Source organism: Tinamus guttatus, unplaced genomic scaffold, assembly GCF_059628265.1.
Source record: "Tinamus guttatus ecotype Peru unplaced genomic scaffold, ASM5962826v1 Tinamus_guttatus_pri_ptg000602l, whole genome shotgun sequence".
Taxonomy (NCBI): Eukaryota; Metazoa; Chordata; class Aves; order Tinamiformes; family Tinamidae; genus Tinamus; species Tinamus guttatus.
Genome location: NW_028289136.1, coordinates 5,260,124 through 5,275,341, shown reverse-complemented (window position 1 = coordinate 5,275,341; position 15,218 = coordinate 5,260,124). Strand labels below are relative to the sequence as shown.

The following is a 15,218-nucleotide window of genomic DNA, read 5'->3' as shown; positions in this document are numbered from 1 at the left end:
ATGGCCAAGTGTTTCCCTTGGCCTCATGTCCCATCTAGGGATAGGGTTAGGTTCTGCTCTTTACCCATCTCAGTATGAATGGAGCTTCTCCACAGCCATACCTCAAAGGCTTATCTAGAAACCATCTCTACATCTCTGCCATCTCTTCATAGCTGCAGAAGAGGCCCTGGCCCTGTTTAGGTTGCTAATTGGACATTAGGAGGACCTTGGGAGCTTCTGGAGGGTCAGAAGTATAATCCAATCCTATTGCTCAGAGTGTGATCCAGCTGGGTCTTGCAAGCCTCCAAGGGTGAAGGTGACACAACATTTCTGGGCACTCTGCTTGTCCAAATGCCCTCTTGCGCTGATCTGACCATGCTCTTTGCCTGGGCTTTGAGTCCCCACCACTTTTCTCTGAGGGCTTCTCCTGCACAGCTGCAAGCTGCGGCACATGTTCTGGAGCTCCCCAACAGTTGGACTGCCATGGCCTGGGGTGCAAGGCTACCCATGTGGGTGAACCATGCAGGGCCACCAGAAGCTGCATCAGCTCGGGTAAGACCTAGGATTGGACTGAGTGCTCCCCTTGAGGCATCACAGGACCTTCAGAAGATCCGAAGCTCCTCTCCACAGCCCACAAACCTTCTCTCTAAATCTGACTTGTAACTCATGCCAAGGATGGACTGTATGAAAACCACGACTCAAAACTTATTGGGAAACATCTCCACTTTATTTCCTCCAGGTCTCATGCTCCCGGGTATGGCCCTCTACAGATGTTGGTAGCTCTAAATCCATCCTAATTATTCCCCTGAAATTCCAAGACTTAATCACCTTTTGGTGCTCTCTCCAGGTTTGGCTTTGTACATCTGACACTCAGCTTTGCCCATGCACAGTCCACTCTCACACATGTTTTCTTTCTCCTACTTCAGACTAAGTCTGGCATCCATTTATAGCAGGAATTTTTTTTCCCCACCAAGCACTAAAATGGCAGTTCTGAGCAAATCGATTACAAGGCAGCTCATACACTGCAAGAGCCAGACTAGCTGGGAGCAATAGTCACCCGCAACAAGGGACACACTTTTGGAAACAAACTGCCTTTAAAAGTACCAGCTTTGGAAGAGGAAGGAGCTTTGTGCCTTGTCCCCGATAGTTCATAAGAGTAGATGCAAAGGTCAGGATGCTGGTCAGACATTCAACCTTTGTCCATGCACACACACACACATATCTCTTGTTGTAAACGGGACAGTCCAGCTGAAGAAAAGGCTTTGACGTACGGACTCAAGCCAGACTTTTTGCTTGCAATTCAGATGAATCGCTTGCAATGTTCTCAGCTTCCTAAAATACCTATTTCTAACAAAAGAGTCAGTCTTACTTGAGCATCCAAGTATAGAGTGGATGTGACAAACTTAATGCCTTCAGGACAGAGTTCTTGGCAGTCTGTGTAATTAAACCAGCTGCTTTTCAATATGGTTTAATGCTAAATACTTCACAAACATTAATCATCGGGGACTGGTGTAATGAGCTCAGCAACCAGCAGGAATGACTATTTCTACCGCAGCCATTGATTACTTGACTGCTTTTGAGCTCAGGAAGGGCTGGCAGAGTTAGGTCTAGAGGGATGAGGCAGAGCACTGCAGAGTGCACAGTTACTGTTTAGCGTGTAGGGGCCATATACTTGCTGTTCGGCAGGAAAAAATAGAGGAAAAGGCCTGTTTCTGACCAAAGTAAAGGGGAAAACAGACCTCAGTGCAAACAGCGGTGGCAAAGTAGCTATTTTAGTGTTTCCTGTGGGGAGCTAAATGCAAAGGACCAGTTATTGGTGAAGCTCACAAAAGCAATCTTGCCATTTGGACAGTTTTCCATGGAAATCATTGAAAGTTTTCAGGAAAATCAATGCCTTGTGTCCTTTGATTTCTCCATGCTTTAGGTCTGGTACATGACATCTTTGCTTGGAGCCAGACTCAGTTTACTCTCTAGAATAATTGCCCAAGAATATAAGAATAATTTTACCAAGAATAATTATTTCTTACTGAGACCTGAACAGCAGTGTAGGGTGCTATTCCTAAAATTATTGCTGCAATCCAAATCACACAGAATGGTTGAGGTTGGAAGGGACCTCCAGAGATCATCTAGTCCTGTTCAAGCAGGGACACCCAGCGCACGTGGCACAGGTTGGCATCCAGGTGGGTTTCAAAGATCTCCAGAGAACTGGAGATCAGAGCTGACTGCATTTCAGTGTTATATGAGGTGAGCAAATACATTCACTAGTATAGGCCAGTGAGCGAACACTGCAGCTCCTCTCCCCTGATCTGATCTTCTTCTGTGTTCATCATCATAGCTTGGAGGATTAAATAGCAAAATTGGCTTCCTAATGAAGTTAAATTTGCTTTTCACAGGGATGGTGCTTTTGTTGGTGGTGTTGCATTGCCCAATGCCCTCAGTTAGGTGGATGTAAAACAGGTCGGTGGTCTCAGCTCTTCTTTCTGCTTATTCTCCCCGTTTCTCAGGCACTTGTGTGATGCCAAGACCAGACGGTCTGTTCGTGTCTTTTTAATGAGCTCAGAGGATTTCATGGGATGCTTTACGGTGACTTCAGTGGGATCTGGATTGGGCCCAATGTTTAGTCTCCCCTGAGAGGTGGTGATGAAAAGGGCAATAGAAATACAATGTACTGTACTCTGTTCTTCATTTTATTACCTCATTATGTAAGTGTGCAAGCCCTCAATGTGAGGCAAAGGCCCTTGCAAGCTGTAACACACTCCCTGACCTTCAGAAAGCATATGGCTATGTTAAATCTTGCCCTTTGTTTTTATTTTATTTCCCTAGATGACTTATTTTTATTGTGAGTATTATGATATTTGCTTTGTTATTCCTGAAAAGGCCAGCACTGCAATGTATTAACAGTTTGTCAGAGCTTTTCTACTAATTTCTCCCCTTTCATGGTAAGGGAGAAGAAGATCTAAACTGGTGCTGGCAGGTTGAGACTTAGTTTGCAAGGCAGCACCCAGCTCTAAAGGGACTGGTTTCCTAGGCTCTTGTGGCTTGTCATATCTGGCTCTTTCCAAACTCAGGGCAATGCTAAAGAGATGTGCTGCTAATGCCAATAATCAACATTAATGATTGTTTGCTGGTGTTGGAGAAGCATCCAGCTAGCGCGCTGGGAGGGGTTCCGCCTGAGGAAAGAATAGCTGGTCCAAGCTATTTAATAAATATTATTACCTAATCTTACTAATGTCTCTCGTTTGGCTCTCAGTTCGTGGTCAGCCTGTTTATCCATGTCCATGCTCAGAGTCTGGCAATCATGCTGCTCCATGACAATCATTAGTCCTTCCTGTTTTTATGAAATCATGGATTATTATCTCCGCAATAAGCTGCCTCTTCCTTCTCCACTCTCCAAGCCCGGCAGCTGCTCCGGGAGTGATCCCAAAGCCTAGATATGTCAAGCAAGCTGGGAAGGGGAGCAGCAGGCTCCCATCATTAGCTGGAGTCCAGGCTTGTTAACATCACCCAGCTGCCTAACTACGTTGAAGAAACAACAGAGTTGTCGCAATTAAAAGTGGGGAGAAAACACTCAGTTCAGTCCACCGTGCCCAGCACAAGCCACTCCTAGTGCGACATTAAAGCTTACATGAAAACACCCCAATGCCCATCTGCCTTGACTCTCCTCTACAGCCTCTTCCCAAGCCTAAGGCCTCACAACTGATCTCCACTCCATTCCTCCAAGAAACACCCCATTGGTGCCCTTTCCCAAGTCCAGCCTCTCCAGCACAGCATCTGCCTTCTCCATGTCCTCTCAAACAGCCTCACACCCCTTTCCTCTCCTTCATCCTCATGCCAGTCACAATACACAACGATCTCCAGCGCCTCTTCTTGCTCCTAGTAGCCAACCGCAATGCTCCTCATGATGGCCATAGATACAAGGCTATCCCTCTATGGGCTTCTCTTGCAGCCACGAGAGGCAGAATTTGGTTCCTAGGGCCAGATTCATGGGCAATAGCCTTCAAAGAGAAGGTGATCAGAACTTAAATCCTGCAGTCAGAAGTTGGTCTCTTCAACGCATTATTTTTAAGAGATCTTGGAAAGCATCAGTGGAAGAAGACACCCCAGCAAGCCTGGCTGTTTTTCCTATGAGCATGCGTGTGTGTGTGTATGTGAGCATGTGCAGATGTGTTTGGACACATGTGGTAGGGGGATGAGTTCTGGGCTTCAGAGCCAGCTTGGCTGGTGGGTTTGGGACACTCTTTGAACTCCTGACAGCTAACAACCACAACCATAAACACAGGGGACCATCCCAGCAGGAGAAGAATAGCTCACAGACATTTTGAACACATCATTATTTACAAGAAATGTGACAAGAAAAATAAAGACATGTGAGAATGGCCCTTGCTCAGTTTTGGGACAGGGTAGGAAGGGGCAGAGAAGAAGACAACCATATGGAGGGCACAAGGGAATCTGAGCTGGGGAACAGATGTCTTATGAGAGAAGCTGCCAAACCTGCATGGTACGGTTTGGGGGTACAGTGTGGAAGAAGACGGGGAGAGATGATGCAGTGTTAGCACATACAAGGTGGCTTTAATAGCTGTAAGCAAAAGATGTGCAGGATGAAACCTGGTATTGCTAAGTTAAAGTTCCTGGACAGTGAAACCAGCAGCTAAAGCACAAATCTAGCCACCAAACATAGTTGCTCTTTATCACTGGCAAACAGTATCTGCCAAGTCTTCCCCTGAAATTAAGTTTTGTTTTGCCTTGAAAGAATAAAAAAAAATAAAAAAAGAAGAAAAAAAAAAAAGAATCCCCCCTCCCCGCTGCAGGCAACAGTCTTAGAAACCAGCCCAAGTGGCACCAGCAACCCAGACTGGGAAAAGCTCTTGGACGTTTGCCTGTCTAGATGTTCATCGTGGGACGCTACTGCTTGGTGCTCTTGGCAGGCTCTGAGGACTGCCGCACATCAGTCCACTCCTGCATGGTGCTCTGCAGGGCCTGTGTCTTCTCCTTGTCCACTTGTACGTAATCCACCTTCTCATCCGAGGCGACCGATGAGGTGGATGGCTGTGAGCAGGAGAAAGACAGTCAGGACTGGGCATTCATCCAGCTCCATCTCTACCTTGCCGGTCACCCTGGGCCTCTGTCTTCTCCCCACAGTCTTGCTGGGGGTACCACAAGGATGACTGCAAGTTCCTGCGCTTTCATGAAAACTCAGGATCTCTTCACCACCCTCCCTTCTTCTCAAAGGATCTTGGATAAAGCATTCCACCCTGGACTGTGTCTTGGGTGTATGGGTGCAATGGAATGGCAATGGGACTGGGATGCAATGGGATGACAAAAACTGCATCTGGTTTCTACCTGCTGAACTAACTCTGAAACAGGAATACTCCGTTGCCATCATGCTTTCTAACTGCTGATGCTGCTGCATAGGACTAAGAGTCCAAATGAGTTCATTTTTTGCAAGTATAAATCTTGTGGGCACATAAAAAAATTCCAACTCCATCTCTCTTAGTGGTGTTGACTCTACAGAGCTACAGTACCAAATTATTTTTATTCCCAAAGAAACAGATACATCTGCAGGTTCACTCAGGAGACCTGCTGGGTGATGAGATTTCTTTTCTTTTTTTAAATTTTATTCTTTTTCTTGAGCCTGGAATTTTGTCTTTCTCTACAAGTATGTCAGAGGATCCAGCAGCTGAATTGAAGCAAACTGACATTTTAAAGTGGACTAAACCCATCTTTTCAGGGTGGGTTATTATTTAAGTTGGTAATACCTGCAGAAATACTGCCAGGCCAAAAGGAACGATCAAGGGACGATTGTCAAATAATACAAAGGGCCAACCAGTTTGGGATAAAAGGGGTCAGTATAGGGCGCAGGTTGCCTAGGGAATGAGGTGGTGTTTGAAAAAGTTGAGTCCAACTCACAGGGGGTTCTCATAAAAGTTTAAAAACTGCCTTGTCCTTGTGCGACCAACTTGCTCAAGAGCTGCTTTGCTTGTGCTCACATCAGCCTGGCCCTCTTCTTCCTCCCCACCATGTGTTCAGGGTTGCACCTAGCAGGACCTGCCTTGGGTCCCCCCTAGCCCATTCCACCCATGGGCATCTTCTTCCTCTTAGCATGTGGCCTTGCTGGGAAGGCTGTGACATCTCCATCGTTGAGTTTTGCCTGTCATCTATGGAGAGATGGTTTGCCTCGGATGTTGAGATCCCCTGAGGTTCTTTCTTGCCCTGTTTTTTATCATTTGTTTTAAGGCCATGTTTCCCCCATGTTTGAACCCAATGAAAAGTCACTAACAGCTATGTCTGTAGGAGGATCCCCGTCCATGTTTCCATTTGGCAGATGCATCCCGTTTCTGACCCATCCGTTCCCAACAGCCCTTTCTCACAGGGCAATGGCTTGATCAGCTCAACAGAATCTGGTTTTTAAATAGGAGCTTCACTTTTGGAAAGCTAGTTTTCTTCAGACCAATTGGTGCCCTTTAAAAGCACCTGATCTGCAATAGACAGATTCTCAGCATTTTCTAAATGACCCCCTTGAAGTAGCTCACATGGAAAACCCAAGCCAGAGTTTGGAAAACTGCTGTTGTGAAGCTCTAGAAGAGAAAAATCTTCTGATACTTCTTGTTATGCCCTCTGATAGATTTTGAATAAGGCCTGACACAAAATCTATAATTTATAATGTAATTTCTGTGTTCATCAGTATCCATGAAACCCCTCAAATGCTTTTGGTTACACTTCCAGCAAGACACTCAACAAAAACTCATCCTGACCTAGAACGAATATAGCAGATTCTCAATAAATTGACATCTCTGAGGTTACCATGCCACTAAGTAACCTACCCAGCACTCTGGCCCATATAGTTGTCAATATGGATAAAAAACTCTAAAAATAAACCACATCATTATTTTTAACCAGAGGTTTAGAAATCCCATGTACCTTTCTGTGTGGTCCTGGTGAGCTTGGCTGGAAGTCCAGGGCAAGGTAATCCACACTCCCTGAACTCTTTTTAGGTGCTGGACTGTTGGTGCCACTAGGAACAGGAGAAGCAGAAATGGGGTTTTGCTAATGCGGGAAAGAGACAGGAGAGATAAATGAGTGTTAAAATGGGAAAGAAAAAGAAAAAGAAATAACACAAATCTGGCACAGAAATGGCTTGGTTCTACTTTCACAGGAGGATATGCTTTCACCCAGGATGGATATGCTCTTGCTTATCTCCTTGGTTCCAGCTCCTCTCTAGGACCAGGGTCTGCAAGACTGCTGGAAGACTGAGGGAACTGGACTCAGTGGGGTCGTACATACTCTGTCCTAACAAATCCTATAAGTGCACACTCTCAACATGATTCTTTGGTGCAATTTTATTGCTTTTTTTTTTTTTTTCTGCTGGTTTTATTTGCATACCTAGGGTCAGATGTAGGTTTAAGCATTTCGCTGGAACCACACCTTAGTGAGGCTGGACCAGCATTGGGATCCTTGCTACTCACAGCTGTGCTCCACAGCCCTCAAATTTCCTCTACACAACCTTAAAAATATGCTTCAAGTCAGCAGCTTTGTGCTGAGAGGCAGAACTCCCTCCCTGTGAGCAGCACCACTCCCTGCTGCTGCTCTGATAGCCCCTGCCCTAGACATAAACACGACGTCAGCAGCTACTGCAGGGGGGAGAAAAAAGAATAAAAATATCTACTTAAATCAGGAAAATGCATTGTGACAATACATAGATGTTTTTATCACCTCTTAATGCCTGGCAAAGGGAGTGGTATGAATTCCTGCTCTCATATAGAGTCATTTTAGGAATAAATCCACTGCTCTACGTAACGATTTGTGCAAGGAGGTACACTACATTCATCACTGTGCTAGCGAGGAATTTCAGAGCTTCCAGAGTCAAGAGCTAGGAATGTGTCTACAGCACTGGGAAAGGCATATGTCCCCTCAGGACTACATACATCTCCACTGGGGCCCTCTGAGGAAGAGCTTACCATTGCCACGTAGTTCTCCTCGCTGTCTCCTGAGTCAGTGCTGGTGATGCTCTGCGAGGAGACAGGGCGGCAGTACTGCAAAGAGCCGGCGTTGAAAGTTTGGCTGTAACGAGAAGTTAATTCGTGTTAATTAGCCATTGCTGGTGTTATTTGCCCATTGCTGAAGAAGAATGAGAGAAGGCAGCACTAGATGTCTCCAATGATCGCTGTGCTCAGATCTAGTGATGGGGTCCTACCAAAGAAAACCTAGTGGCAACGACAGTCTCTCCAACTCAGCCTTCCTACTGTTCAGAAAAGCTCTGGGCTTGGTCTTTTAAGCATTTTTCTCTCTAAGACTTTTTAACAATACCTTGCTTGCTATGTATCCTTTACTCTCCAGCTATCAGATACATAAATCCAGGCTCCATAAACTCTTTTATCTCATAGGAAGTATTTAATTGTGTAGGATATAGAGCCAGCCTCCATGGAGCTACACAGCAGGCTTTTGACCTCCATCCTAATCACAGCTCCAGGCTTTGTTTATTGTGCAGGAGCCTGTCTGAATTTTATTTTATTCTATTTTCTTTTTTTCTGTGGCAAAACAAAACCTCTAAGGCGTCATCTTGTTTTCAATTGGCCAAATCTAATTATATAGAATAACATAACGTAATGAGTGTCTGGTATTAAAGCTTGTGTCTTAAAAAGCTATTTGTTGCCTTGCAGTAAAGGCAGGGTCATATGATTAGCTGATAAGGAAAAAATCCATTATCTTCTACAGGGTCAGACGTCTTGTCAATCAAATCTGACTCCCTCTTTCCTGATGCAGTGATTTCAGCATACAGCCCTCATGCCCTGCAGTCAGTCTCCACACAATCCAATTTATTAGAAGAGTCATAACAGCCAAGCCTTGCTTCTTCCTTTTATTGGACAACAGCAGACTATGAATTAGCAGCAAGACTGGAATTGTGTGAATCCTGTTATTTTTGGCGGAGAGACTTTGGTATGAAGTGCTTTGGTTTCATTTTGCAGACTTCCTCCAGGCTAAGCTTTGCTTTCAAGGCAATCAAAACAGAAATTGGTGAAACTCTGTGAGTGCATAAACCCTGCATTTCTAGATTAAAGCATTTTTTTTTCTTTTTTTCTTTCTTTTTTTTTTTGCAAGAGGTGGTTGTGAAATTGCATACTGCATCCCCGGTTGAGCTGAGTCGGGGTCACTCAGATGTGCCACGAGTCTCTGCAGACCACAGATCCTGCGTCAAAGCCAGAAATCTGTGGGTGGTGTCAGACCCTAGAAATAGGAAATGTCTTCAAGTGATCTTAATTAGCTGCTCTGCCACTTGCTGGGTTTTCATGTGGAATCCTAACCCAAATTAATTCATACACTGCCATCAGCTATGGCGTGGGGAATACAGCTCCAGCTCTTACTGTGCTTGACAGAGCCTGTGAGAGGTCCAAGACAGGAACGCTCCTGCTTTGACAATATCTGACCCAAATCCAAAGCCTGACAGTAATTGAGCAAAGGAAATCACCATGGCATGGCAGAGTATTCTTAGAAAGTATTGTAACATAACCGCTCAGTTCTCATCCTCCTCCCAGATATCTCCTTCTGGTCACTGATGGACGCAGGATCTTGAAGAAGTTGGATTCACAGTACAAATGTTTTTATGTTTGTATGTTCATGACCCAGCTCTACAGATCTGGTTTCTAAAATTGACAAAACTCCAAACCAGGGATGAAAAGAACATCTAGATTTTGGGAAAATTCAAGTTCACATCCAAACTTTGGGCTTACTTCTAGTTTGAGTTGGGGTGGCATGTTAGAGGTGTGTCCCTTTAACAGCAAGAGGTGGTGGGCAAAAAGAAACCTCTGCAGTAGAGCAGCTGCAATCCCTGTGACATTCAGGCTGAGCTGTGTAACCCGTGACAAAAGAAAGACTATGACTACATGTAGACATCAGTGACAATGACAGCCAGCAGCGTCATAGACCTGTCATCAGAGCAAAGCAATCAGCCATACCCAACCAGGTACTCACGTAGGCCTGGACCAGGATTTAGTGACTGGCGATTTGAAAGGAAGCTCATCGATGACTGTGTTGTTCCTCAGGTCCAGAGGTGATGGCTTTGCTGAGAGGGAAGACAATTTATTCAGAGGGAGGACATTCCCTACAGTTCAGCTCCCACCACTTGCATGACAGGGGATGATTCCCAATAACATGCTGGTAGTTTTCCATTCTGCCCTCAGTTTAATCAACCCACCAACCCTCCTTGCTGAGGACAAATATCCCGATCCAGAAGCCCTGCTCATGCTAGGATCATGGGAAGTGAAGGAACTTCTCCCTCTGAGCCACGACACAGTCCCTCCTGTCAGTCCCCAAGGGTCCCCAGCAGATGGGTGGCCCCAAAAGGGGAATGTGCTTTGCAGAAAATGGAGATGTGTCTTCAGGTCTAGTTAGCCTGGATCATCAGAGATCTCTGATGTCCTGTTAGGCTGGAAAAGACTCTCTCCACCCTTGGCCAGCCAGAGCTAGACAATATCAGCCTGCTGCTAGCATGTAGTAGCACGAGTAGTCTCTGGCCAGAACATTTCCCATGGGTAACTTAAAAAAGGAAATCTTCAGTGTAATATGAAAGCTCTTCTAATTACGGTTAGTTCATTATGTAGAAGAAAACACCAGGCTTGTTTAGTGTCCTAACCCGGTTACATTTTGACAGCTTGCAGGCAGCCAAATGGGAACTCTCCCTTCTCAGTGTTTCCTTGGCTACGGCCAAAATTCCCTGGATGGTCCAGGCAGTGGTCAGAGATGTGACTTGGAGGGTGCAGGCAAAGTTTGAGGGAAGAGCTGCCTAAAGCTAGCCAATAAGAAGCACTAGGTGAAATTCGGATCATCTGTATACGACCCAGAGATTTTAAGGCAGAACATACGGAGCGGTGAAAGCAAAGGGGTGACTTCCTGACTGTTAAGCACTTTCTGTAAAGGCCAGGCAGAACCTGGGCTAGGCTGTATAGTAAGCACCAGGAAAGCTGCATCTTCCCCATAGTCCTCCTGAAATCAGTGTGTGATGAGGAAAGCAAAGATCTGAATGTCTGAACATGCTGTGGTTAATGAATTACACCCTAAATAGGACTAGGGAGTGACCTGCATGCCTGAAGTCCCTGGAAGATACTCAAATACTGTTGCTCCATGCAGCATGCACAACATGACAGATGCAGATGGAAATGTCACAAGATATTTCCTGGAAAGCTTTCACCACAAACAACCATTCTTACCTTTCCGGTCGGGTTTAAGGTTGCGGTTGACTGGTGGAGGCTGGATCTCACTCAACCGTCTGTGGCACTGCGCCATGGCTCCTCCTTTATGCACTGGGAGGGTGGTCGAGGACAACCCTACTAAATCAAAGTGATGCGGCCCAGGGTTCATGGGGATGTAGAGGTTTTGGGCATTGTCATTGGCTTTCTCCGTGTGGATCAGTGATGATGAACCAGGGTTCATCGGGACGTAGTTGTCCTCAGAGTCGGCGCTGTGGGAGCGGGCCACTGCAGCCTTGGCTTGCTGGGGAACATGCAGGAGGCAAGGCGTCAGGATGTGCTGAGTGCATTAGATGCTGCTCAACCCCATCCCAGTATAAATCCATCCCTGTTATTGTCACTGCACGCTAGCACTGGCAATGGGCTTGGTTCTATCTCAGGGCTTTACATGTGCCTGAGCTGCTACTTCTCCTGCTTCAACCTTCGTTTGCAAGACATTGAAACATTCCGACCTCATAGAATGGTCTTAATCCTCCAGACTTGAGCGCCTTCTCATGAGTAGAGTGATTTGCAGAAGCAAGGTTAACCTGGGAAGTGATTTTTCCCTAGGTTGTAGCCATGACTAAAATGCAGTTTGAAAGGCTGCTTTAATATCATTTCCAGCTCAGGAAGTCTTAGAAAGTGCACATAAAAGACTGGCAACATTTCAAATTCAGCTCAATAGCATCCCAGGATTATACGGGGAAGCCAAACTCCTGTGCTTTTTTGGGTCAGAGCTCCAGGCAGATAACCGTGGAAGCATCCAAATCAAAGCTCTGCCTGCACTGCCAGAAAGTTAGGGGTTGTCCCTCCATCTGTGTCCTGCTGGTCATCACTGTAGAGACCACAGCAAGCTGAACAAGAAAGGCCCAGATCCACAGAGATATTCAGGTGTAAAAATCCCTTGCAGATGTGAGACCGTGGATTTGACTGTCAGGAAAAGTGCCTGCAGTGGGTTCAGGCACAAAATCTTATGAAATGATGCTTCCCTCATATTTAGGATGTGTATTGTGGAATAATTGCTGCACTTCAGATCGCACAAGGGAAAAAATAATTTCCCTATGGACAAGGTTTCAACTAGATCAGTAATAAATTCATTCTTGAGTCAGCTCTGTAGGACTGAGCTCAGATCCCGCCAGGAACAGACTTGTCTCCTCTCCGAAGGCACAAACAGCCTGTGGCCTACAGCACTGCTGCTGATTGCAAAGCCAACTTACCAGGTAGGAGTTGTACCCATCGTTCATAGACTCAATCGACTGCACAGCACCGCTGCTCCCATGCTGGGGATATTCATACGTCTCACAAGAAGAAGCTGCAACGCAACCACAAATGCACAATGTGTACTAGAGCAACTGCTAATAAATGTGGCCCCTGGAAACAGAATCCCATATCCATGGGATGTGCTACCTGTTCTTGCTCTTTGTAGCACACAATGTTGGCAAGAAGACAGGCTTTTTGGCCTGCCATGTCTCCTTTGATTTCCACTCCCTACCATGCTCTCTTAAATGCTCTCATCTCTCATCTCTCAAATGTGTCAACACAGCTGCATGTGCAGTCCGGACCTAGCCTGGTTCTGTCAAAGTACTGAAATATCCCAGGGTTGAAAACATCAGGTAATGCATATCGTAGAGACAAAACTGGGTTAAGGGAGATATGGGGTGAGCATAGGGCACTACGTTCTTAGTCTGTTCCTAAACACTGGTCTCATCTTGGCCTAAATGATGCATGTTGGTATTTAGGGACAAGGTGATGGAAGAGGTGTTTCAGAGAGATATGTATATCATTTTTGGTGTATTGTTGATCCTGCTCTTCCTTCTAAATTAACTTGCAACTGTCTCAGCTAGCTATGGAGAACTACCAAGGCATAACATAATGCAGTTATATGATCCGGGCTAGATTGGGCAATCTGGAGAGAAATAGCTCTACTTTAGAGTTTTCGTGTTTCTTACAGGACTAGGTGCAATGTTTGAAAAGGGTACACTCATCCATGCATCCCTTTGAGGCACTTGTCTGTGATGATCCTGGAGAACCATGCTCTGCAGGCAAGACCAACAGGAAGGATGGCTCAGCCAACCTGGGAGCATCAGATCCGAACAATATGAAAAACTACTTCCCTGTGTGGTGAGCAAAATCAAGGCAGCTACAGGTTGAAGTGAGTTCCCCAAAACCTAGATATTAATTGAACTTAAAACACACACGCTAAAAATGGCAAAAGTCTGGGCATCAGCAGCAAAATCTGGTGAAAAACCAAAGCGGTCCATGTGGGCACAAGCAGACCTGGGGTTTTATTTCAAGGCACAGTACAGTGAAGAGCCAGCAGAGCAGCTTGGGTCTGCAGAACACCAGAGGATGTCTCTGAAGACCACAATCCATTTGGTAGAAAGAACCAGGCCAGATCCTCACCTGTGAGATCTTCACTGTGTTCAACCCCATCATGCTGCCTTATGCCAACAGAAGCACTGGCCCTACAGGAACGGAGCTGTACCGTGTCAGCCGATGCCACTAGCTGGTAGCAAGACACTCCTGTCCATCCCCAAACTCACCTCTGTGTAGCCTGCTGTTCTCCACCGTCGGTAGTGTGTTTCTCCTGGGAATGGTGGCTGCCATGGGGGCCAGCCCTAAGCTTTCGCTGGCCATGGGTCTCTGTGGTGGGCTGCCCCACCGCGGCTCCATCTGCCCAGGCTTTGGGGGTCGTGGGGGTGGCGCGGTGGGCGACTCACTGGCGCCCACAGCCAGAGCGTTGTGATTCTTGTCCAGTGTAAATGTCCTGGGGATCTGATAGAGGGAGAGAGGGGTGGAAGGGATGTCGTAGGACTCTGTGGAGAGCTCCCCAAACTCCTTGCATAGGGTGTTGTTGGGAGTCTTAAAGGTGTAGACTTCCTCGTTATCTGTTTCGGAGCTTGTGAGGCTTGACTTGGTGTGGGTGTAGGAACCGAAGCTGCGCGGGAGGTCGTACGCACTGTCCCTGAACTCCGAGTTGTGCCGACTGGGTTTTGGCAGGCTATAGAAGCCGTGGACCTGCCCGCTGACCCCGTTCATGCAGTGTCCGTTGCCCTGGGAGAGCTTCTGAACAGCTGTGTCGCTCCTCATGAAGAACGAGGACCTCGCGGCTTGGGAGAAACTGGCACTCCTGGGGAAGAAAGGGAGAAGGAGGCTTAGATGTTTGGGAGAACCTGTCCTGGGTTTGTACCATGTACCTTGGCCATGTAGCTCTACTGCACGGCCACAGCCCAGACCTAGATCTGTCCCCTCACTTGCAACCATGTCAACCCACGTTGATCACCCATGCCCATGCAAACATGTTCATATAAACAGAATTAGTTGAGGGAGACAAGTGTGTCTAGAGCACATTTCATGAGCCAGATGAATCACACCCCAGAATTGCTTGTTCTTCCCCAAGTCACTATAAATGGGGCTAAGGCTGAGAAGCTCTGGTGGAAACATCCTTGTTGCCACCATTCCTGTAGGTTTGCCACACAGCACCTTTTCAGGGCAACCAGAACATCTCAGAGCCAGCTCTGACCTCATGAACATGCCAACAACCCTTTTCATGTTAAATCACCTTCAAAATACCTAAACGCCACCTATAATTTCAGCCTCTTCCCAGGGGGAAGCCTACAGAACAAGTCGGAGGTGCAAGGAAATAAAGCTCCATGAATGAGCTTTTTATCTAGGCATAAATTGCTCCAAATAGGTTTTTTTTTTTTTTTTTTTTTTTTTTTTTTTTTTTTGCATCAGGTGAGAGCAAAACAGTGGAAAGAGCTTAAGACACTCTGACCAGATCTCTTGCATAGGGTCCTGCCTGGGCAATCCCCCAAAACTGGGAGGTGAGAGGGTGAGTAGCCAAGTGTCTCTTGGACCCCGTGGCTCTGCTCATACAGGGCTCTCATCTCAGGGATCTCCCTTACGGTCCCTCCTCGCCGCCGTTACTGGACTCTACCATCCCTCACTGTTTGTTATTTAAGCCTTTGCAGCAGGTGGTGACAGAGACAATTTCCTTCCTTCGTCCCAGAGAACTGT

At 46.4% G+C, this 15,218-nt stretch overlaps 1 protein-coding gene and 1 long non-coding RNA gene across 3 annotated transcripts in view; one reads left to right on the top strand and one right to left on the bottom strand.

Annotated features, from left to right (window-relative positions):
* Positions 1 to 3,983: 3,983 nt before the first annotated feature.
* Positions 3,984 to 15,218, bottom strand: part of GAB2 (GRB2 associated binding protein 2) — a 108,020-nt gene continuing 96,785 nt past the window's right edge. Inside the window, exons 4-10 of one of the 2 annotated variants that reach the window (XM_088534980.1) lie at positions 13,742 to 14,328; positions 12,416 to 12,510; positions 11,181 to 11,463; positions 9,946 to 10,036; positions 7,935 to 8,037; positions 6,898 to 7,023; positions 3,984 to 5,025 (exon numbers count right to left, since the gene is read on the bottom strand). In XM_088534980.1, the coding sequence (XP_088391106.1) occupies positions 4,882 to 5,025; positions 6,898 to 7,023; positions 7,935 to 8,037; positions 9,946 to 10,036; positions 11,181 to 11,463; positions 12,416 to 12,510; positions 13,742 to 14,328 (1,429 nt within the window). In that variant the 3' untranslated portion in view covers positions 3,984 to 4,881. The remainder of the gene's footprint in view (positions 5,026 to 6,897; positions 7,024 to 7,934; positions 8,038 to 9,945; positions 10,037 to 11,180; positions 11,464 to 12,415; positions 12,511 to 13,741; positions 14,329 to 15,218) is intronic. The other variant, XR_015913941.1, reaches the window with a different exon arrangement.
* Positions 9,048 to 15,218, top strand: part of LOC148592420 (uncharacterized) — a 381,317-nt gene continuing 375,146 nt past the window's right edge. The window contains exon 1 of the long non-coding RNA XR_015913942.1: positions 9,048 to 9,077. This is a non-coding gene — a long non-coding RNA (uncharacterized LOC148592420). The remainder of the gene's footprint in view (positions 9,078 to 15,218) is intronic.